General features: G+C 48.3%; 1 protein-coding gene across 1 annotated transcript; it reads right to left on the bottom strand.

The window, feature by feature from the left end:
- Positions 1-23,200, bottom strand: LOC117643342 (uncharacterized protein F54H12.2-like). Its single transcript, XM_034382188.1, has 3 exons — positions 22,328-23,200; positions 204-312; positions 1-131 (listed from the first exon to the last, which is right to left on the bottom strand). The coding sequence occupies exons 1-3, from the start codon at positions 23,198-23,200 to the stop codon at positions 1-3; spliced, it is 1,113 nt and encodes a 370-aa protein (XP_034238079.1).
- Between the last annotated feature and the right edge of the window lie 1,477 nt (positions 23,201-24,677).

The following is a 24,677-nucleotide window of genomic DNA, read 5'->3' as shown; positions in this document are numbered from 1 at the left end:
TCAAAGGTAGTCGATAAGATTTAAAATAGTTGCCCCTGACTCTCTTGTTGGATGAGGTGGCAGGCTGACCAAGAGGCATCGCATGGTGTCTCGTAAGTCCACAAGCACACAGTCCAGTAAATGCTGTAGACCTGAGTGAAAAAAATTAGCATTGATCGACATGACATGCAGCGAGAATGCATTCAATATATTGAAATGCACACCTTCCTCTGAGGCGGTGAAAGGTGGGTGGTGGGACATGCAACTGAGCATGCCAAATTGGTGAGCATTTTCCATTTCAACAAGAAACGAGTCACTCATGTCGATGAGCCCCTGTAGATAAGCAATTATGCATAATGATACCCCAATGTGGCCACAAAAGGACCCAGTCGCAGAGCAAGGTAGGCGCAGTCCGCACTGCAGGAAATAACCACAACAAAAGTACACAAATTTCTGGCAAATTTTTTATCAGGTTTTTAATGTACTTTTAAAGTACAACAATCGAGGGGGTGACGACTTCGGGAATCCGGCTGACAGCAAATTGGTAATCCGCAATCTGGATAACCCGAAATTTTGAGGTAATCCGGGGTAATCTGGGAAAATTTTGAGGTAATCCGGGGTAATCCAGCTAAATCCAAAGGTAATCCAGGATTTTTTTGTTGTAATCCGGGGGTAATTTGGGGGTAATCCGGGGTAATCCGAGGTAATCCTTAGTCCGGCTGACACAAAATTTACCAGTCGTTACCCCCTCAACAACAATTGTTGTACAAAGTACAATGGAACCGGCATGACGAGTGCTGGGCAGTGCAAGCCTCGTTGTGGTTTGTACAATTCTCGTGTACTTTCTACAATCCCTGTTGTTCTTTTATTGTACAGTTTTTGATGTACATTTGTTGTACTATTCACATTTTTTCTTGCAGTGCGGAAGGGTTGTGTTCACGCAAGGCATTTTGTGAAAGTGGTGCAGAGGGGACCAGCAGAGAGACGCTTCCTGCTTGCTGACCTAACCTAACCTGCTTGCTGACGTGAAATGTGGACGGAAAGGACTCTTTCAGAGGTCTCTCTTGCAGACGGTACACCACTTTGCAAAGAAAACGGAACTGAATTAGCAACACAAACTTATAAGTATGTGTTGTTATAAGAAGTGTGTAAGTATGTGTTTTAAGTTCAAAACAACCCGACCTAGGCACACTGCACACAACACTTCAACCTTGAGAGAAGGGCGCCCTTCATTTTTAGCAGATGATACCTTCACACTTGAAACACACTTAAAACTACTATACACATGAAGGTGTCAGCGTGCTTTTACTCTCGAGTCCAGAAACCAAGCGTGTATCCTAACAATATATTAGGGGCTGGCTGCCGGGGCGGGCTGGTGTGTCTGGCTGGCGGTGAGGCGCAGCCTGCGCTGAATTCGACAATCCCTCCCCGATACAGCGCCAGCGGCACCGGGCGTTAACAATGGCACCCTTTCCTGGCGCGCGACGGCCTGCGCGGAACATTGACAATCCCTCCCCGCCTGACACGGCGCGGAATGCCGCCCGATTCGGCCCGGCCCAGGGCTGCCCGGGGCGCTCGGACTCGGCGGCGGGCGGTGCAGGCCACGGCACGGCTAACACCGGTCAGCTCGCTCGGGTCTATGTATTCAATTGGTCTAAGCATTTTGTTTCGAGTCCGCATACTACCCCATATAAGAAAACCTAACGAGTATCATCTGCTTTCATTAACGTTCGTTGAATGAGATTTTTTTCTTTTCTTGTAAAATTACTTCTGGAAGGCAGTACAGGTTGGCACTACCGCAAAGCAAATGCTACTGTAGCAGACGACACAACGAGGACAGCGAATTTCAACATGGCAGTCCTGTTGCTGTGTTGCTTGTCTGTGCACTAAAATGTTTTCTTTATTATATCGGTGTTGGCGATTTAAAGTGGTGCTGCTGTACTTTGGCATTTTGTCCAGTGGAGACGGCGAAACGGAGAGTGCTACACTCTCATTCTAGGAACGTGACATAACGTTGAAACGAACGTGACAAACTGTCACGTTCGTTTGAGCATTGTGTCACATTCGTTTGGGTGTGAATTGGCCGAAAATCAGCTCGGTCACATTCAAACGAACGTGACACAATGCTCAAACGAACGTGACACTTTGTCACGTTCGTTCCAACGTGATGTCACGTTCCTGGAATGAGTGTGTAGATAGTGCACGGAACTTTCTTACCTCGAGTTTATTAACCGAGTTCTGTCCATGGAACTTCCAACAATGCCTAAGTGCAGCAAGGTTAGCATGGGATTGGAATGAGTCAAAGGAGTGAGTAAGAACTTGTGTCATCATGGATGTCGCTTTGTTTAGGCCTCTTATTAAAGACATTATCTTGAACTACATGGACACTGAAAGAGAACTTTAAGGATCTGACTCACTGGACCAATGTCTTTTTGACAAAAAGAGTAAATAGTTGGGCAACGCTTTGTTGACGCAAACCAAATTCACATCATATAACCTTACATTAATATTTTCATAACTGAAAGTGATAGCTTCCTGTATTATTTTCAACTTGAGTAATTGAAAGACTGTAGTTAGTGATGTGTTTACCGGAGTGATCTTGACTGGGATATATTTCCCAGCATCAAATAGAGTGGGGCTGCAATTATTGCCATATTTTGGCGCGACATTTGTTTCTCGCCAAAAAATGGTGACTTTTGTTTCTCGCCAAAAAAAAATGGTGAGACTTTCGTTTCTCGCCAAAAAATGGCGAGACTTTTTTGTCACACCAAATTTTGGCCATCAGTCTCGCTATTCAATTTTCAGTGTAAACCTTACGAAGAATTTTGAGCATACATAGTGTTGTGAGTGCGACATTTTGTAGCAGAGGAATGTCGGCGCGTTCCCCACACACGCGGTGTGTGCGCAGGGCGATCTGTGAATAAGAGGACCCGGCCGTCCTGGCAGGCGCAACGTGGGGACAGCAGCTGCTTCGGCGGCGAGCCAATCACCGCCGCGCCGAGCCTCGGGCGAGCGGAGCCGAGGGGCCGGACCGGGCCGAGCGGGCAGCAGCGAGCCGAGCCGAGCGACCGCCGCCGGGCCGGGAGGACCAGTGTTGCCAGACGTACCACCTTGGTGGTACATGTACCACTATTTCGAGCCCCGTACCACCGTACCACCACCGAGCGATTCCGTACCACCTTTTCCGGGAAAACACCGGATTAGGTCCGCACGCAGGCAAATGGAACTTTTCGGGCGCCTGGGTCGGAATGTCGTCCCCCAGAAATCGAGCGTGTAATCCTTTGCCTGCGTCCGTGACCTATTCCAAGGAAAGGGGCTCTGATCGGTCAGGTCGGACGCGGGAAACTGAAAGTGCAGTGCCACTTTTGGGCCCCGCCCTGGGCAAGCGGGCAACAAAACGGGCCTGCTTGCTTGTACACCGGCCGGAGGAGCCGCCGCTGACTTCTTCAGAATTCTCAATTTGGCCAAATTCTAAATTCCCGATGTTTACGCCTAACGTAAATTTTAAGCCCCCCCTCCCTTTCCGTACCACCATACGGCTCTAATGTACCACCTTTCCCCCACCCCTCGCGTACCACCGAAGAGCCCCGAAGTACCACCTTTTCCCCCTCCCCGTACCACCGAGCGCTGTTCGGCTTCTGGCAACGCTGGGGAGGACCGACACTCGAGCTTGAACCGCCGCACTGGAAGCAGCTACGCGACGCCGGTCTCCGAGACGAGTTGATCTGATTACTGATTGCTACTGTTCGAAATACAACCGTATTTGTCCTAGCCAACTCCTCTCTGATTTATCTGCCTCCCTGATAAACCTTTGGGTTTACAACAGTGGTGGCAGCGGTTTTACCGGTCAGACAGGGAGGAGGCTTTGGCGGTAAGCTACACGGGAGATTCTTTCCTCTAGCCGGCCGCGTTCTGCAACCCCCTCGATAGCCCACCCCCCTGCCGCCCCCTAGCCTCCGGCCGCTCTCCGCTGTGATTGGCTAAGCGTAGTGCTAGGCGACAGGGACCGGCTAGGGGCACAGGGTGTCCCGGGCGTCAGGCCACCCTGCAGCCACAACAGTCTGCAGCCAAGCCGAGTCGAGACAAGTCGAGACAAGCCGAGACAAGCCCAGGCAACACAAGCCGAGCGTCGCCATGCCCAACATGAAGAGTGTCATAGTGAGTGTGCCGGCTGCCGGTGCCCAGCCCCCAAGGAAGCCGCCGCCAAGGCCGCCAGACAAGAAGCCGGACGACGCCATGAAAGCCGGAGGCAGCTCCACCTGCGACAAGTGCAAGACCCCCACGCAGCGGCCACCACGTGACGGCCCAACACTCTGCTACGCCTGCTTCAGGAGGGAACGAGTACGGGACAACAGGCGCAGTAAGTCCAGTGCAAACGCGAGTGCGGCCACGGGACGCGCTGACGCTGACCCTCACTGTAAAAAAATTGTGGGTAAAGTTACCCGTGTACTATGTGGATTAATTTTTCACGATGACACACTCATTCCAGGAACGTGACATCACGTTGGAACAGTTTGTCACGTTCGTTTCAACGTGATGTCACGTTCCTAGAATGAGAGTGGACGTGAGAATTTTTTTCCTCTAACAATGGATGCGCAGGCTCTTATTAACCTTGTGGAGGGGTGAATTTGCCCATGCACTAGCAGGGTAAATTTGTGTGCCAGAGAAGCAATATTGTCCTTTGGATGCGGAACGTCACTTTCTTTCGTCAATTCGCAGTCTCACTTGACTCGGTTTTGTTCCTTTACCGAGCCACAGGGGCAAATTTTCACACGATTTGATGTGGTAAATTTCTTACGCTGATGAGTCACTACTGATTTGTCTAGGGGAAGTTGCCAAAATTGTGGGTCCTTTTGTGTCTTTGGGCAACAGTTTCCTTATTTTTCAACGTATCGACCTGCGGTTTGATTCCTATGACTGGGCTTTATCTGCCGTGCTATCCCACACACTAACCGAGCATGCAGTTCAAGCATTTCCCTGTCAAAACATGCTAAAACTAGGCAAAATGTTACTTCCGTGCTGTCCATTGTCCAAAAAGTCCGTGTTCCAGGGCGAAAATCTCCTGAACTATTTGTCGGAGAGCAAATCCGCGAACAGACTTTTGTTCCGTTGGCAATCTTTTATGACACCCTTGGATAGCAATTTATTCCAGTGATTCACACCTCCTGCTTTATTGGATGAAAAAATGTCCACCGTGTACTGGTTTTCAAACATCGTCAACTTTAGTTTCGCGCCTCACCGCCGAACCTGTAGCGAGAAACGTTTGGCTCAGCGTCCAGAATGAGCAGCGTGGTTTCCTCTTTCCGGCGCGGTAGGTGGATTTTCGCTGGAGGGCTCAATTCCGGCTGGCTGGCCCATCAAAGGTGAAAATCCGGCATGTGTCAGGTTTGTGTGTAACATTCCGTGTCATCAATAGCAAGCTAGCTACACGGCCTATCGATTTCGGTCCACCTGGCCATTTTGCGCTTTCACGTCTCTTAAACTTTAGGCGAGACACCTGTTCAATTTGGTGAACGGGTTGGTCCGTTTTCACGGTTTGTTTGATGATGTAACTTCCGTGCCATGCACATTTTCGGTAACTTCCGTGGCATTCCCCCATGTAAAGTATGGGGGAAATATCAAAGTGCGAGAAAATCCTGGCCTCCTTCGGAAGAGTCTGTTTCACTAACCCGAATTATTACTTGCCCGAATTGTCACTAACCCGAATCTTCACTAGGCCGAATTATCACTAACCCGAAAACACGACTATTTAGTCTAAAACGAAATTTGTTTCACTGACCCGAATTGTCACTAGCCCGAATTATCACTAGCCCGAAAACATGCGTTCAGGAGCGTTGTTTCACTGGCCCGAATTTTCACTAACCCGAATTGTCACTAGCCCGAAAGCGGAGCTTTTCCATTCCCTGTCTCACTAACCCGAAATGTGGTGGAGGGGCTGGCCACAGCTAGTGTCTTCAAGAGTGTCTGAAACTAAACTGTCCAACCTATACTAACCTAACCTAACGGGCTCGCGACAGATCTTACTCTAACCAAGACAGATCTTTCTCTAAGACAGATCTTTCTCTAACCGCGACAGATCTTACTCTAACCGCGACAGATCTTACTCTTAGACAGATCTTACTCTAACTAAGACAGATCTTACTCTAACTAGGGCAGATCTTACTCTAACCGCGACAGTTCTTACTCGAACCGCGACAGACCAGCCCTATTCGCGGCAGATCTAACCCAGCAGAAGCGGATACTTCCCCCACCCTGGTGCCGAGTTTCGGGCTAGTGACAATTCGGGTTAGTGAAACACTTATTCCACAGACGTGGTCTTCGGGTTAGTGACAATTCGGCCTAGTGATAATTCGGGCTAGAGAGACACAACCATAATATTGCAAAAGAACGAAACTACCTCAGGAAATTCGGGCTAGTGATAATTCGGGTTAGTGACAATTCGGGTTAGTGAAACTGCCTTGTGGGATGTTCGGGCTAGTGATAATTCGGGCTAGTGAAGATTCGGGTTAGTGACAATTCGGGCAAGTGATAATTCGGGTTAGTGAAGAACTCCCCTTCGGAAATGCGTTTAGAATGACCCCTAGAATACAGGAAAAATACTAAAAAAAATTTAGAACGAGATATTTTTTTCATTTTTTTAGGAGCCAAAAGGACCCACAATTTTGGCAACTTCCCCTAGCTACAGAGGCGAATTTCACACATTTTGAAGTGGTGAATTTCTCACGCTGATGAGTCACTACTGATGTGTCTAGCCAGCCACAGGGAGTTCTTCACTAACCCGAATTATCACTTGCCCGAATTGTCACTAACCCGAATCTTCACTAGGCCGAATTATCACTAGCCCGAACATCCCATAAGGCAGTTTCACTAACCCGAATTGTCACTAACCCGAATTATCACTAGCCCGAATTTCCTGAAGTAGTTCCGTCCTTTTGCAATATTCTGGTTGTGTCTCACTAGCCCGAATTATCACTAGGCCGAATTGTCACTAACCCGAAAGCCACGCCTATGAAATAAGTGTTTCACTAACCCGAATCTTCACTAACCCGAATTGTCACTAGCCCGAAACTCGGCACCGGGGTGGGGGACGTATCGGCTTCTGCTGGGTTAGATCTGCCGCGAATAGGGCTGGTCTGTCGTGGTTGGAGTAAGATCTGGCTGGGTTAGAGCAAGATCTGTCGCGGTTAGAGTAAGATCTGTCACGGTTAGAGTAAGATCTGTCTTAGTTAGAGTAAGATCTGTCGCGGTTAGAGTAAGATCTGTCGCGGTTAGAGTAAGATCTGTCACGGTTAGAGTAAGATGGGAGTTCTTCACTAACCCGAATTATCACTTGCCCGAATTGTCACTAACCCGAATCTTCACTAGCCCGAATTATCACTAGCCCGAACATCCCACAAGGCAGTTTCACTAACCCGAATTGTCACTAACCCGAATTATCACTAGCCCGAATTTCCTGAAGTAGTTCCGTCCTTTTGCAATATTATGGTTGTGTCTCACTAGCCCGAATTATCACTAGGCCGAATTGTCACTAACCCGAAGGCCACGTCTGTGGAATAAGTGTTTCACTAACCCGAATTGACACTAGCCCGAAACTCGGCACCGGGGTGGGGGAAGTATCCGCTTCTGCTGGGTTAGATCTGCCACGAATAGGGCTGGTCTGTCGCGGTTCGAGTAAGAACTGTCGCGGTTAGAGTAAGATCTGCCCTAGTTGGAGTAAGATCTGTCTTAGTTAGAGTAAGATCTGTCTTAGAGTAAGATCTGTCGCAGTTGGAGTAAGATCTGTCGCGGTTAGAGTAAGATCTGTCTAAGTTAGAGAAAGATCTGTCTAAGTTAGAGAAAGATCTGTCTTAGTTAGAGAAAGATCTGTCTTAGTTAGAGTAAGATCTGTCTTAGTTAGAGAAGGATCTGTCTTAGTTAGAGTAAGATCTGTCGCGAGCCCGTTAGGTTAGGTTAGTATAGGTTGGACAGTTTAGTTTCAGACACTCTTGAAGACACTAGCTGTGGCCACCCCTTCCACATTTCGGGTTAGTGACAATTCGGGTTAGTGAGACAGGGAATGGAAAAGCTCCGCTTTCGGGCTAGTGACAATTCGGGTTAGTGAAAATTCGGGCCAGTGAAACAACGCTCCTGCACGCATGTTTTCGGGCTAGTGATAATTCGGGCTAGTGACAATTCGGGTCAGTGAAACAAATTTCGTTTTGGACTAAATGGTCGTGTTTTCGGGTTAGCGATAATTCGGCCTAGTGAAGATTCGGGTTAGTGACAATTCGGGCAAGTGATAATTCGGGTTAGTGAAATAGACTCGAGTAAGATCTGTCTTAGAGTGAGATCTGTCACGGTTAGAGTAAGATCTGTCACGGTTAGAGTAAGATCTGTCACGGTTAGAGTAAGATCTGTCGCGAGCCTGTTAGGTTAGGATAGGTTGGACAATTTTGTTTCAGACACTCTTGGAGACACTTAGCTGCGGCCGCCCTCTCCACCACATTTGGGGTTGGTGACAATTCGGGCCAGTGACAATTCGGGTTAGTGAGACAGGGAACGGAAAAGCTCCGCTTTCGGGCTTGTGACAATTCGGGTTAGTGAAAATTCGGGCCAGTGAAACAACCCTCCTGCACGCATGTTTTCGGGCTAGTGATAATTCGGGTTAGTGACAATTCGGGTCAGTGAAACAAATTTCGTTTTTGACTAAATGATCGTGTTTTCGGGTTAGTTATAATTCGGCCTAGTGAAGATTCGGGTTAGTGACAATTCGGGCAAGTGATAATTCGGGTTAGTGAAATAGACTATAGCCACAGGGGTAAATTTTCACTTATTTTGAAGTGGCAAATTTCTTGCGCTGAGGGGTCCATACCGATTTGTCTTGCCACAGAGGCAAATTTTTACATATATTGAAGCTGTGAATTTCTAACGCTGATAAGTCACTACTGATTTGTCTCGCCACATGGGTCAATTTTCACTTTATTAGAAGTGGTAAATTTCTTACGCTGATGAGTCAGCACCGATTTGTGTAGCCACAGGGGTAAGTGAAAACCAAAGTGTCCAGAATTACCCCGTGTCCGGAATTACCCCACTCTCCATCAATTTTACGCAATTTTCATACCTCAAATACTCCGACTCAGAACTGGACCGAATCAGGCCCAAAGCATCTTTATATAGCCCTTTACTAATATCCCAAGTAGTCATCAAAAATATATTTCATTTGCGGATTCTGTAGCCAACTTTATAATCTAAAGTCTTTTGAACTCGATGAATTAACTGTTTTGGACTCGAATGCATATTTTCTCCATCCGGACAACTCAGATGGGGCTCAAAACAGATTCTTAACTTAAAGTAACTCTTCTAAATGAGCCCAAACCAGATGGAGGGAGGGGTCAAAATTGCCTCACAACAAATTCCACTGCTTTCCGGCCAAATTCCTAATATGTTACTCGACAAGGTAGGTTTACGCCAGACCGCGTCCTGTCGTAACAGGCATCTCGCTGCCTGTTCCTCCAATCCGCGCCTAGCGTACCTACCTTGGCCTCAGCAGGCAATGGGTTGTCCGTCGTCGGTTACGTCCAACTTGTTGCGTGCTGAGGGGCTCCGCCCCCACACCCCCCTTCATATTAGAGTTGTTTCATCTACAGATAACTCGACCTTGAACCTTGCAACTTTTTCACTTGTCCAGGCTGGGGGGCCCCGCCCCGCCCCCCACACCCCCCTTTCTTCAAGACAGGATTGATCTGCCTGCAGAAAAATCGATTTATCGCCGTTTTTATGTGTTTTCCGGCTATAAAAACTGAACCAGTTGAGCTAGGATATTAAAATTGCGCGTGTGCCGAGCCTAGGACATACCCAAAAGGTGTGCAAAATCTCACCGAGATCAGCCGAGCCGTTCAGGAGGAGTATTGCGGACACACAGACACACACACAAACAGACAGAAAAAACTTTCCAACTCCACCCGAGTAACGGGCTTCGCTATCGCTCAGCCAATTAGGGTAACGCTTAAAGTCACCGGCCTCCAATGTGGCTTTGACATAGCATTTTCTCCTGAACTATTGGTCCGATTGCAAATATATTTCACAGGGGGTCTCTCCAAGTGAGGGCCTCTTCAGAAGTTGGCAACTCCACATTGACCCGGAAAGTTGATTTGGTTAGAGAAAGAATGCATCTTATCTGAGGTGACCGTAGCACTGCCTTCTCTTAATAGACCTCTTTGCCGTTCCCACGGTCCCCCTCCCTGGACCACCGTCGCCTAGCAACGCGAGCCAAACAAATCTCAGGTATGCTGCCTGCTAGGCGACGCACGACGGATGCGTTTTTTGGTCATATCTCGTAAACCGTTAAAGCTAGATGGGTAGTGTAAGCGAGCCGATTGTAGTTTAAGCAGAGATCTACAATCGGCTCGCTTACTGTACACGTCTATCTTGAACGGTTTAGGAAATATAGCCGAAAAACCCACCCGCCGCGCGCCGTCCGGTGTGCAGCATACCTGCGATTTGTTTGGCTCGCGTTGCTAGGCAACGGCGGTCCAGGGAGGGGGACCGTGGGAACGGCAAAGAGGTCTATACGTTCTGCTACTGCATTATAACATTTACATACTGCTCGGTCCACCCCCCTCCCCTCCCCTCACTACTTCTCGATCCCCCGGCAACTCTGGAATCAGTACCCGATGAGCTCTCGTCTCGTTACTTACTCCCTGAATCCTCCCTCCCCCCCTCACAACGGAATCAGCATTGGCGGCGAGGTTAAATCAGCGAACTCTGCATCGAACCTTGAATCTTCATTTATCGGAACCCTTGCCCGTGTGGAACAGTTTGGCTGAAAGCATGCTGAACCGCGTCTGAATCTTGAGACCGGTTTCAGACCGCAGTCAGGCCTCAGTCAGACCGCGTTCAGGCGAGTTCGCGACACGAACGAGGCATGAATGCCACCTGACGAGCGACTGGCTGAAGCCTGACTGCGGTCTGAAACCGGACAGAACGCGGTCTTAAACACAGCTGTTTTCCAGACCGCGTTCAGTCCGGTTTGAGACCGTTTTCAGGCCGACGGCCGGCGGCTAGAAAAAACGTCACCAGCGGCGAAAACGAAGTCTCGCCGGCGGAGGCCTGGTGGCGAACCCGAGTCAAGAAGCATGAAGTGTCGGTGCGTGAACTCGCTTGGCCAGAGCGACTTCGGGAGGCCCAGTTGCGACGCTGCGATCCCATTCTGTCGGCCAGCGCTTGGTGATACTTGTACGCTGTGGAGAGAACTCCGTCGGAACTCGGTGGATGAAAGGCTCTTGTTTCGGTTCAGTGGTAACCCGGTAATCTTATTTAGCGAAAATAGGAAAATTGTTCTCCACCATGAAACCCCACTTGATACTTTATGTGATATGGTTGAACTAGGTGGTGTGTGTGTGAATAAAATCGGATTCGGAAGTGAGGTAAAACTGATTTTCCTCTGCGAAATGTTATGGTGGAGAATAATCCTTAGTACTCTTTTCGCTGATTACCGGGTTATACCACTGAAACGAAACAAGAGCCTTTCATCCACCGAGTTCCTACGGAGTTCTCTCCACAGCGTACAAGTATATCACCAAGCGCTGGCTGACAGAATGGGATCGCAGCATCGCAACTGGGCCTCCCGAAGTCGCTCTGGCCAAGCGAGTTCACGCACCGACACTTCATGCTTCTTGACTCGGGTTCGCCACCAGGCCTCCGCCGGCGAGACTTCGTTTTCGCCGCTGGTGACGTTTTTTCTAGCCGCCGGCCGTCGGCCTGAAAACGGTCTCAAACCGGACTGAACGCGGTCTGGAAAACAGCTGTGTTTAAGACCGCGTTCTGTCCGGTTTCAGACCGCAGTCAGGCTTCAGCCAGTCGCTCGTCAGGTGGCATTCATGCCTCGTTCGTGTCGCGAACTCGCCTGAACGCGGTCTGACTGAGGCCTGACTGCGGTCTGAAACCGGTCTCAAGATTCAGACGCGGTTCAGCATGCTTTCAGCCAAACTGTTCCACACGGGTGCCTACTTCAGCGTGTTCTATTCAGGGCGATTGTATCATCCGCCGTCGAACCAGCATGGACCTTCTGCCAGCCAACGACATCGACGAGGATACGCTGCTACTGGACAGCCCGTCTGCGGCCCGGACGCGCCGTTCCTAGTGGGACCTGCACGAGGACGACGATCCATGGACCACGGTGGCCGAAGATCTCCTGGAGGAGGTGGGGGCAATGCCGCTCCCAGCCGACGGCACCCTGCCCGTCGCCCACCGCCTCGGCAGCCGCAGTTGCCAGTGTGGACCGGGCCGAGTCCAATGGAAGCCTCACCGCCTACACAACGACCTCCACCACGGTCTCCGGTAGCAGCTCCTCCTCCACCTCTGCCATCACCGCCGCCGCAGCCCCCAGTGCTGCCGCCCGCGGCCGCCCTGGAGCCCCGCGGTGGCCCCAGGGACGCGCCCTCCGAGGTATCAGTGGCCGGCCGCTGCCGGGTACGCGACCCCAGGGCGGAGTCACGCGGCTCCGACGGTCGACGCTGCTACCTCCCCCATCGTCTTGAGGGAGGCGAGCGACGCGGCGCGACATCGCAGCACGGAGCCGGCGTCGACTGCCGGGGACTCCAGACCGCCGTCCGCCCTCCCGCCCCTACGCCAGGACGCAGGGAGCGGCGAGGAGTCGACGTCGAGGGCCTCGACTTGAACGACGTCCTCCCTGACGTTGCCGCCCTCTTCGAGCCGCCAACCCGAAGCCGCGCCCCCAAGTCCAGGGACCAGCACCAGCAGAGATGGTGAGCTTAGCCCGGTTGACTCCAGATTCAAGACCTGGGATAGACGGCAGCGGCGGAAGTACCGGGCTTTCCTTTCCCTAGTCAACCAACGCGCCTCCCTGCCCGGCAGACCCGGCAGGTGGGCCTCTCCGGGGCACAGCGTTTTCTGCGGGGATAGTCCGGAGGTAAGTGGAACCCACCTTGCAAAATGTGATACCGGAATGCCACTTTGCACAGTTGTTGTAATCCCCAAGGATCATTTTAAGAGGTGGAGCCCAGGTGGACCCCCCTGCAGAGCGGCGGTACACGCGTTTGCCTATTTTCCAGGGGCAGAATTGAAAATCATTCGAAATAGACCTTATCTGACTGGCTATCAACTTGAGTTTTGGTACAGGACCACTTCTTTGTATGCCCAACGTGATTTTACTTTGGTTGGTGACGTAGCTCTGCTTGAAACGGGAATTGCCTACCTCCCAGGAGCAAAATACCGTTTTTGCGAATATTAAGTTCTTGACGTCCATTAATCGTTGGATGCAAACTACTGGGTAATCGATTGAGTATAAAAACACATTTCATCACTGCATGCGTTTAGAATGTGGACGTGGAAGAGCCCCGAACGCGCATTGAGGGTACGACATTGGTACACGCAGTCCAACAGCTTACATGCAGATAGAAATATATGATAGGAATATCCACTGGTGCCGCCGTATGTGGGCTAAGGGAGGGGGGGGGCACCTAGTGACACAGGGGTGCCCTGGCCACCCTATGGCACTTTCAGACACCTTGAGGTGGCTTATCTAAAGGTCTTGTGCTGTGGAATTATGTTCAAGTGAAAGTGAGACTTTGAACAAAATATTTTAGCCCCTAGAATAAAAGCAAAAATATTATTACCCAAAATCACAGATTTTACGACTTTTTTTACAAAATGTTTTCTCGCCATTCTTCCAGTACACGGCACTGCCGATCGTTCTGGCACTTTTAATCAATAATAAGGACCTTCAGTAAGTTGTTTTCGCTGAACCAGCTCAAACATACAATTTCATTTCTTTAATGTCAAATTTTGAACGGAAATGAGCCTCCGGGGCAGGTAGTGACAGACACACTCCATTTACCGCATTTCAACGATTTAAACGTTTCAAAACATCGAGTTGGCAACCGCGAAGAAAATTGTCACCGATTGTCACACAATGAAACATAAATGAGACTAATTTGTACGACAATTTCGTAGATCATTGAATTTGATTGGCAATGTAGTAAAATGCAGTTTCTTGGGAAAAAATGGCACCGTTCAGAATGGTTTCATATTTAAAAAGATTTAAGAGTCTAAAACAGATAATTTTCAATTAGCTGGAGCGTCGCTCTATGCTGGTAATGTGAGTTATATGACCTGTCACTAGGTGCCCCGGGCTGGGGCACCAAGTGACAAGTGCAGAGGTCTGCGGGAAGCTATGTAAATAATAGAAATAGGTGTTGTCAAAACGCCACAACATGTTTTAGCGATCAAGGAGGGATCAAAGCAACCTTCTGAGGTGTAAGCAGATTCATTTCTCGCACAGTATCGGAGTGAGTGCCAAAATCCAAAAAGTGTCACAAGGTGCCCCACCCTCCCTTACTTGACGTGAGGGCAGCCTCTTTCGCGACAATTCTCTCGTGCACGACGCCCCCCTTTTTCATAGACGGGGGGGAGGGCCCTCTGCTGTCGCCCCTACTTTGACGCAACCGCCCGATACATACACTCTAAAAAATAATGGCATTTCTACTACACCGTCGGTAAAAGTATGGGAAACGACAATCCTAAACATGATTTGGAAAATTCCTATGCTTTTCGTTCTTTTGCCAATGCGGTGTAGTAAAAATCCGAACCGAGTATAGGAATTTGATTTCCTATACTCGTGATTGGTTTTGTGCCACACTTTTTAGTAGAATCCTATTACTTCAGGCCGTTGTATAGTGCTTTTCCTGCAACGCATCAGTAAGAATCCCTAAGATTTCCGCCCAAGTTCTTCTACGAAATAACCTATTACATAAGAAAAAGTAACGAGGCGTTTTTTGGGAAAATTCATGGCGTAACCCGTCGTGACCGAAAAGTCACGCTGGTTTTTGGAATGAAACATGGAATGATTCATTCTCACTACGTTCTCAAGTTGATAGCCAGTCAGATAAGGCCTATTTCGAATGATTTTCAATTCTGCCCCTGGAAAATAGGCAAACGCGTGTACCGCCGCTCTGCAGGAGGGTCCACCTGGGCTCCACCTCTTAAAATGATCCTTGGGGATAGTACAACAACTGTGCGAAGTGGCATTCCGGTATCACATTTTGCAAGGTGGGTCCCGGTATGCGCCGCTAACGTCCGGACTAGTTCGTTGGGGCAACCTGGCAAGTGATACCCGGCGCCAATGTGGCCGTCAACAACTTACCCCATCGTATCCACACTGAGAGAACAAATGCGGAGGATTCCGCACAATATGATGCGGTGTAATTTTCTATCAATTTGACCGCACTAACTGATGCGGAGAAGATTGACTTCATTTACTCATGCGGAGTGTGCCTAATTGATGCGGTCTCAGTTTTGACCGCATTAATTGGCTGAGCGATAGCGAAGCCTGTTACTCCAGTGGTGTGTGTACACTACTCCTCCTGAACGGCTCAGCCGATCTGGCTAAGATTTTGCAGGTTCATTAGGTATGTTCTTGGCTCGGCACACGTAAAATTTCACTTTTCTAGCTCAACTGGTTCAGTTTTTATAGCCGAAAAACACCTAAAAATGGCGAAAAATCGAGTTTTCTGCAGGTAAATCTCTCCTGACTTGATGAAAGGGGGGTCTGGGGGGCGGAGCCCCAGCATGCAACAAGTAAGGAGTATCCGACGATGGACAAGCCAATACTTGCCGAAGGCAGGCTAGCGCCGTAGGCCAAGGTAGGTAGGCCAGGCGCGGATTGGAGGAACAGGCCGCGAGACATCGCGAAGCCTGTTACGACAAGACGCGGTCTGGCGTAAACCTACCTTGTTTAACTTGAGAGTACACTGAGTGCGGGCAAATTTGTACATATGAGTACACTGGTGATTCGCCCCTCGCCTGATGGTCGAATCTCAAGGATGATGATGTATCTGGGTGCCACAGTTTGTAATAGTAGCTCTATGGTCAATTTCCTTGTTAAAAAAAAATATGTTTCACGGTTTACCACAGTAGAAACATTTGAAAGGGTACATGTACATTATTTCGCAGCAAACGAATGGCGGACGCGGATATTGGAGAAGGTGTAGGTGCTGGGGAAGGCCCGGCGTTGTAGGAGGATGAATTAGGTCAAGAAACTTTGTACCAAGAGTACAAGGCTGTCAAGAATCCAAAGAAGACGACGAGCAACGTGTGGAGCGTTTCCACGTCATCCAGGTCCAGGTCTCGGCGGGTCTCGGCGACCAAGAAGACCACCGGGATGGCGTTGTGCACGCTGTGCCAAAAGCCCAACAAGGCTTTCACGTCGAAATCGAGTCGTCACATTTTGTCCTATCACCAGCAGACCGCTGTGCCAAAGTTGACCGCCGACCACTGTCAGCAGTTACAGAGAAAACTAGTGCAAAAGAGTGTCGACTGTGTGACGACGGACAAGGCGCCCCTACTGTGCGTGCCGGGCGCCTTCACTGTGAAATACCATGAACTGCTGGGGAAATGCCTCGCAAATCCTGCTGAAGCATCTATAGCGGAGGCCTGCAACGCCACTGTTCAGTAGGGTGGGTCGAAAATCCCAGAATAAAACGGCGTATGGTTTTGTTTGCAGTTGACCGTATTAGAAAAGAGATCCCACAATGCTGGGGTCTGGTGACGTCACCTTCCATCTCTTTGGAGGCTCCAAACTTGGGTCTAATAGTGAAAAATGGCACTTTTGGCCCTACAGGGACCAAAGCAGGCATCGCCCAGGATGCGGCTATCTCGCGATGGGTGCGGAATATGTTTCTTCATATCCCTGCAAAGTCTGGGCGATGTGGCTCAACATCTTGGTTAAGCCCGGGCACTTGTTTTAACGCTAAAACAAAGTTGCAGAGCACTAAGAATTGGACTTAAGGTTCATTGTTTGCTCAAAGGTCCCATATACGTATATAAATGGAAAGAACTCAAAAAATGCAATTTTTTGGTATATATAACTTTGTGATCGGACGAAAATTGTTGCCAGGGCGAAACTTTACACATTTCAGCGAAAGCTCAAAAACACTAAAAAGTGATCTTTAGGAGAATATGTATTACCTGTGGATCCAATATGATCATACAGTTCTAAAGATCTAAAAAAATGCAAAATTTTGGTATATTAAGTTTTGTGTTTGGACAAAAACTCGAATTGCTGCAAAATAATTCACAATCAAAGCGAAGCAAAGCCCTTGTTAGGCAAGAGATGGCCCGACGAACGTTTACACTTTCTTCTATAATTAACAACAAATCAAGTTTTTGTCCAATCACAAAACTTTATATACCAAAATTTTGCATTTTTTTTAGATCTTTCGAACTCTATGATCATATTGGATTCACAGGCAATACATATTTTCCTAAAGATCACTTTTTAGTGTTTTTGAGCTTTTGCTGAAATGTGTAAAGTTTCGCCCTGGCAACAATTTTGGTCCGATCACAAAGTTATATATACCAAAAAATTGCATTTTTTGATCCGTTTCCATTTATATACGTATATGGGACCTTTGAGCAAACAATAGACCCTTAAATCCAATTTTTAGTGTTTTGCAACTTTGTTTTAGCGTTAAAACAAGTGCCCGGGCTTAACCAAGATGTTGAGCCACATCGCCCAGACTTTGCAGGAATATAAAGAAACATATTCCGCACCCATCGCGAGATAGCCGCATCCTGGGCGATGCCTGCTTTGGTCCCTGTAGGGCCAAAAGTGCCATTTTTCACTATTAGACCCAAGTTTGGAGCCTCCAAAGAGATGGAAGGTGACGTCACCAGACCCCAGCATTGTGGGATCTCTTTTCTAATATGGTCAACTGCAAACAAAACCATACGCCGCTTAATTCTGGGATTTTCGACCCACCCTACTGTTCAGTACCTCAAGAGTGAGAAGGTGAAGATTCCTGACAAGGTACGGCCAGGAAGGTGACCGCCATAAGAGATTGAGAGATTGACCGTCTAGGTATGTTTTGAAGTAGAAAAGGTACAAGGTAGGTGTACGCCAGACCGTGTCTTGTCGTACACTGCGAGAAAAAAACTACAGGGAATCCTATTAATTTTTTCACAGCGTCGCTCTGTACCCAAAACCACAGTGATCTCCGTCTTTTAAAAGACAGAGCTCACTGTTGTTTTTTGAGTTCATCTCTCTGTTGTCCGAGCGGCCAATGCCCAGTTGTCCAGTTGACCAATCAGGATCTTCACTGTAAAAAACTCTTCTAATCAAATTCCTATACATGTATATGAAGCTATTTACATATACACGTATAGGAATTTTACCATGCACTCGTATGGTTATTTTCCTATACATCGGTACGGGATTATGACTATTCCGTGTATAGGCGTTCTCCTATCCGTTGTATAGGAATTTTCCTTTACATCGGAATGGCGCAACTGCAATGCATGTATAGGATTTCCACCACAATATCTAAATTAGGCAGGCTGAACCGGATGAACTGTCAGATATTTAATACAACGGCCGAACTGTCCGCCGTAATAGATCATCGAGTATGGTACTGATCCTTCATCGCGGCCTTCCAAATTGGCAAAGTTCGACTTTACCAAAAGGACACCCAAGGTGAATGTATCATCTCAGTAAAAATGATGTAAGAGTTGAAAGGAAAACTTTCTTACAAAGTGATGGGTCGCGAGCCCCCTGACCCAACCCAATTCCTAGCCGCAGCGTGCACCGAGAAGTAAGTCCGTCGAAACGACACTAGCGCCATCTAGCGGATAATCCGGACAGTGGGCAAACAAGCAGGTTTTGTGAATTTTGTACGTTGTTTACAAATAATCGCATTGATTACCAGTGTTAAGACAACATACAACAATATGAATCGCTGTTCATGAGGTTGATGGCAAATCAACCAATCTGGGCGTAGTGTCAAGTCAGAGCGTGATGACAGTGCCAATAAGTCTGGGCATGATGACAGTGACAGTGATATCTGCACAAGAATCAGAAAAAGGGCCAAAGTCATCGGCAGCGAGTCGGAGAAGGTGGATGGTCAGCCATCAGGAAATGATGACACGGAAATTGAATCAGTACGGAGCTCACCCCCTCAGAACTTCAATTTCAATCATCCCAGCTTCTCTTTACTGAGCTTGACACTGCATCTGAGAGGCAAGCTCGTGAGCTTAATGATCGACTCCGTATTGGTGCAGTGTTCTCAAACGGGAGGTCCGGCTCGGCCCACGGCGTCCCTAGCCTCTGTCGCGCTAGAACCCGGCCCGGCCTGGCGACTTGAGCATGGGCCGGGCGGCCCGGCCCGTCTTGTGGCTTGGGTCGTCTGACGGCCCGCTCCGCCCGCCGCTTAGATCTAGGGAGTGGCGTGGCGCTGCGTTGCGTCGCCGTTGCCCGGCTCGGCATGGCGCGGCCTGGCCGACGCCGACGGACGCCCGGCTCGGCACGGCCCGGCCGGCTGACGCACGTTTGAGAATGCGCGCGCGTCGTTCAAACGTGTCATGGGACGCGAGTAGTATAGGTAGGACTTTTGGACACTTGTCTCCTGGGTCGGACTTGTGGACACCTTGAGCGTGGGTAACCTAACCGAACCTAAGCAGGTCTGATCTTGAGCGTGGGTAACCTAACCGAACCTAAGCAGGTCTGGACCCGCCCCTGGGTCGGACTTTTGGACACCTTGACCTTCCCAACCTAAGCAGGTCATCATCTTGAGCAGTGCAAACCTAACCGAACCTAAGGTGGACCAGCCTCGGTGCGCTCCCCTCTGGTTCCGCCGCTGGTGCCGCGAGGCGAAGCCGCGGCGCGCTCCCCTCCCTTGGCCCGCCCCTACCACCGCGCCGTGCACCGCGGCCAGGTGTGGAGCGGTGCCGCGAAGCCGCGACGGTGAGAAAAAAAAATGGCAACTTCACCCAGTGGGATTCGAACCAGGGCCTCCGCGCTGAAAAGCGCAGTAGAGCACACTCACTTATCCACTGGGCTACTAAGCCGTGCTTAGAGATAGTGTGTGCGGTCTGGCTTTTTAAATGTAAGTGCAGCACAGCCCAACGTGGTGTGTTTTTTGTGTTGGGGCCAGACCAGCTCCCCGGTCTCCGGTGTCTCGTAGATTTAGGGCGGTTTAAGGACATGCTGGTCCAGCAGACTGGCCACCGGTGGAAAATCACATTCATTGTTTATTGGTTTTCGTGATTATTTTATTGTTTTTTTTTCGTTTTTTCTTTATTTGTTTTAGTCAGTTTCATCAGGAGGATAGAATGCCATGATTTCTTGGGCATGTTTGCACAAGGCTGACCAAGACGTTGGGCCGAAGTAAGTGTGTACTAAGGCAGCCCCTTTTAAATTGACTTCTCTTTCTATCATTATGAATCGCTTATCTCTGACTTGCATGAAATGAATGATATGAGATAGCAATCTTACATAGCGTCCAATGTGTTCACTGGTCCGTCCAGACAGATGGGCCGTAATGTGAGGGCAAAGCCAGTGTCTTTCTGAGTAAAAATCACTCACTTCAAAAATAGTGAATACATCTTGAACTTGGCCTCTTTTCAGTATCTGCACATTGTCATAATCATGAGAGCAAGTGTGAAGGTTACGCCGGGCCACCAGCTCCTTACCGCTGCTTCCATTGAGAGTAAATGAAAGTGACTCCATCGCGCTCGGCTGCTTTCGTCTGAATGATGGTCCTGCACGCGGAGCACGCCTTTTATCTGGAGCGAGAAGTTCTCATTTAGGCCATGAGGTGGCGCCAGTGGCGCTGCCGCGCAGCACTGCAGTGCGCACACTGTAATTTAAAGGGTGAGACATCTCACCAGTTTTCGGCGATACAAAATGTATCACCGAAAAAAAGGTCGTACACAAATGTATAACCGAAAAATGGTCGTACACGCATGTATCACCGATAAAAAGGTCGTACACAAATGTATCACCGAAACAGAGGTCAGACATCAGCGAGATTGGCCCTTGTTTCCCTGGGGAAGTGTCACCCTTTTTTCGGTGATACATTTGTGTACGACCCTTTTTCCGAAGTAACATTCGTGTACGACCTTTTTTCGGTGATACATGCGTGTACGACCATTTTGTCGGTGATACATTTTAGTATCACCCTTTGTCGGTGAGACAGTTATGTCTCACCCCTCAGAGAGTGAGATGTATCACCATTTGATTTTCAGTGCATGCGCCGAAAATTCTAGCGTTTTCAGAACGAGCCCAAAAAATTTATCGTGTTTTCTGAAATGCCAGTAAAATTTCTTGATGTTTTCAGAAATGCCAGAAAAATTTCTTGTGTTTTCCAGAAAAAAATTTTGCGTACCACAAAACTTTTTTGTGTACCAAAATTTTTTTTGTGTACTTTCACGTGTATTTCTTATGGACCAAATTTTTTTTGGCGTACCAAAAGTTTTTTTGTGTACCAAATTACTTTTTCATGTTTACAAATGTTTTTTAACACAAACTTTTTCTTGTTGTCATTTTTTTCTTGTGCACGCACGTTGTACTTTCGTGTCGTGTCCTAACACGCAATTCTTTTTGTTTCCAAACATGCGCTTGTACATTTTGTGTACCACTCTGTCGTTTTTTTCAGTGTCGGAACAAAATAACTTTTTGACAAAGGAATGCAGAGAGACACCATGTGCGCGGTGAATCAAGTACAGCAGACAGTACTCTCCACACACTTGTGAATCAATGGATTGTAAACTCGCATGATTGTAAGTCCACTTTTTACACAGTCGGTCAAGAAATTTTTTATGATTCGGGACGATGGGTGGCATGCCATAGGAGTCCCAGAATTCACCCTCGCCGTGCTTTCCGATGTAGAAAGCGACCCAATGCTGACCTGGTTTTGAAATAGGATCCGTGTTGGCAATTATCAAGGCGGGGCGCTTGTGTAGCCGATGTGGTAGTGTCACTGAAATTCGAAGGGTGAGACATCTCACCAATTTTCGGCGATACCAAATGTATCACCGAAAAAATGGTCGTACACGCATGTATCACCGAAAAAATGGTCGTACACGCATGTATCACCGAAAAAATGGTCGTACACGCATGTATCACCGAAAAAAGGGTCGTACAGAAATGTATCACCGAAAAAACGGTGAGACATCAGCGAGATTGGCCCTTGTTTTCCTGGGGAAGTATCACCCTTTTTTCGGTGATACATTTGTGTACGACCTTTTTTTCGGTGATACATGCGTGTACGACCATTTTTTCGGTGATACATGAGTGTACGACTATTTTTTCGGAGATACATTTTAGTATCACCATTTTTTCGGTGAGACAGTTATGTCTCATCCATCAGAGAGTGAGATGTATCACTATTTGATTTTCAGTGGTGTCCGAGGCGAAGACGCCCTCGAACATAGGAGACACATGTTTATCTCTTTTCATGAGCGAATCTAAGGAAAGCCCATCCATTTTTTTTTTAGTTTAAGTGATTGTTTTATATTTTTGTATTTGGTTTTTAAGTTTTATTATTACTTTTTAAACGTTATAATCGACAACAACGTTTCGATGTTTGTCAATCTCAATCAGATTTTGGAATTCAGCATACACAATGCAATTTATTGGTTGGGCAAGAGGTGCTGAGAACTTGAGTTCCAGTCTAAGAGTGCCTTGCTTCTGGAGATTCCAGTGGGGCTCGCTGGCCGAAAGGTCGGGAGACAAATCGAAACAGAAGAGTGTGTTTCCTCCAGGGTAATCCGAGTAGCTGATATTGTTCCCTTCGTCTTTCCAGTGTATTCCTGTTCCACAGAAAAGGGTGTTGTAGCTTTCCATGTACAGGCCGTTGCCAAAGTCAGGGGTAAGGGGCTGGGAGGGGACGGGGTGGCCGTCGACCATGAGACTCAGGTAATTGATATTAAAATGTTGGAAATTAAAACCATTCCGAGCGTAATCACCATTAAAGGCTCGGTTGTCTACAAAGCCAATAATGATTCTTTGGGGAAGCTGGTTCATAAAAAGATTGTCCAAATTTTTATCGCGCAGCCCTTGTGTTATCGTGACTGTTTTGATGTCAACTCGATTCACAGGGTATTTGGCAGGCGACTTTTCAAGAGCTTGGGCATGACCCAGCATGACCGAAGGGGAAATGGCTACTTTTCTAATGTAAAGAGTCGCGTCTAAAAGTTTGATACGCTCAGTACCAGCAGTAGACATGAGAGTAAAGGCATCTCGGTTCCGAATGAGTTTAATTCTCATTTCCACATTGTTCAGCAAGAAATGATCTTGATTAAAAAAATCAATATGTAGAGGACCCATGAGTTCAAATTGACGACTGTTTGAAGTGCGAGATCGCCGCCAGGCCAGTCCAAGGTTTTCTCGGCCATCGAGTGAATCGAAATGGCCAGGTGTGTCCTCGTACCACATGCGTTGTGTCATGTGGGACTTTTTTGCCGATGCGTCATAATTCATGAGAGACTCTATGTAGGCTCTTTAAGCATAGGTCATGCTTGAATGACTAATGACTTTTTGATTGAGACTCACATCGACTTGGCTCCAAAGAGCGTGGAGGGCGTAATTTACTGGAGCAGTATCATTCTGATCGTTTGCAACGATATCTGTGCCATCTGCCTTGACAATTTTGCCTTTGACATACAAAAGAGTATGGGCGGGGTCAATGTACTCATGCCCAACTCCAGGTATGGAAAATTCGACCGTGTTAGAGGAATCTAATGTGGTCAAGGGTTTGTAAGGAACCCAATGAGTTGATTCAAGTGCAGTCTGAGTGGGTGGAATAATCCACAGATCCAGCTCAGATCGGAGGCACTCTGAAGAAGCTGCGTGCATGAATGCCATTTTTTTTCTAAGAAAAGTAGTCTGCACTAGAGACGGTCTTTCTCTTACGAGACTTCGGAACGTTATGAGCCTTAGGGGCCCGTTTGCGCCTTTTTATAGCACCAGACCCTGCCATTTGGTCAGCTTTCCTTTTGGCCAGGTTGCCCGCGGCCTCACCGACGCGTTTGTTCATGCTTCCCCGGAAATTCGCACCGTCCGCGACATCGGCCAGTACCGCGCTACCCGCCCGGGCTGCCTCCTTCCCCACGGCCGACGCACCGCTCCGGAGAATGGGGAGAATAGTACGGAAAAGACCGCCGAGCCAAGAACCGATACCGTAGCCCTTCTGGAAGGAACTACCCGCGTAAAATTGCCCTAAACCGCCACCGGCCTGCGTGACGTAATGGTTCGTTATTTGGTTTTGAGGAGCCATTTTTTTCTAAGACACCTGTCTAAAGTGTACCAGTAAGGTCAACGTCCCGTGTTCAAATGGGAGATAACGCCCTGCGTGGTCCCTTATATCTATTTGGATCGTGTCAAACGACCGTGTATTTATGTCGAAATAAATCGGATGCTCGCAGTGAAAAATAGTCATGCTGCCGAACCGTGCATTTATATCTACTGGGACCGTGCGGAGTATGGGAGCCCTCGTGTGCCCAATGATCTGATCAGCCAGAATGTCCATGTAAATAAAGAGTTGTGATGGAATGCCCAAACTCAATTCAACAGGCTTGACGCCACTAATTTTTTCGTTAGCAGGGTAAGGGCCGTGGTGGTCCAAACCGAGCTGCAATGCGAGGCGAGGGGAAAAGTGGACCTTCATATCGGGTCTTTCGGGCTGAAAGGGCTGAAACTCGACACGGCGATCATCCGTTTCACTCAGTGGCGGGTCACCCTCAATGTCATTGTTGAGGACCGACACCGCAATGTTTACTGCCTCCAGAAAATCGGACTTAGAAGGAAAGCAGCCGGGTTTGACAAAAACCGTGTCCACAGAGCCAGGCGCCAGTAACGTGATTTCGTTTTCCCCTTCAATCACTTGAGCGATCGTGTTTGGATAGTGAAGCTCAATGAGAGCAGC

Source organism: Thrips palmi, unplaced genomic scaffold, assembly GCF_012932325.1.
Source record: "Thrips palmi isolate BJ-2018 unplaced genomic scaffold, TpBJ-2018v1 HiC_scaffold_17, whole genome shotgun sequence".
Taxonomy (NCBI): Eukaryota; Metazoa; Arthropoda; class Insecta; order Thysanoptera; family Thripidae; genus Thrips; species Thrips palmi.
This window is presented reverse-complemented; position numbering and strand designations above follow the sequence as displayed.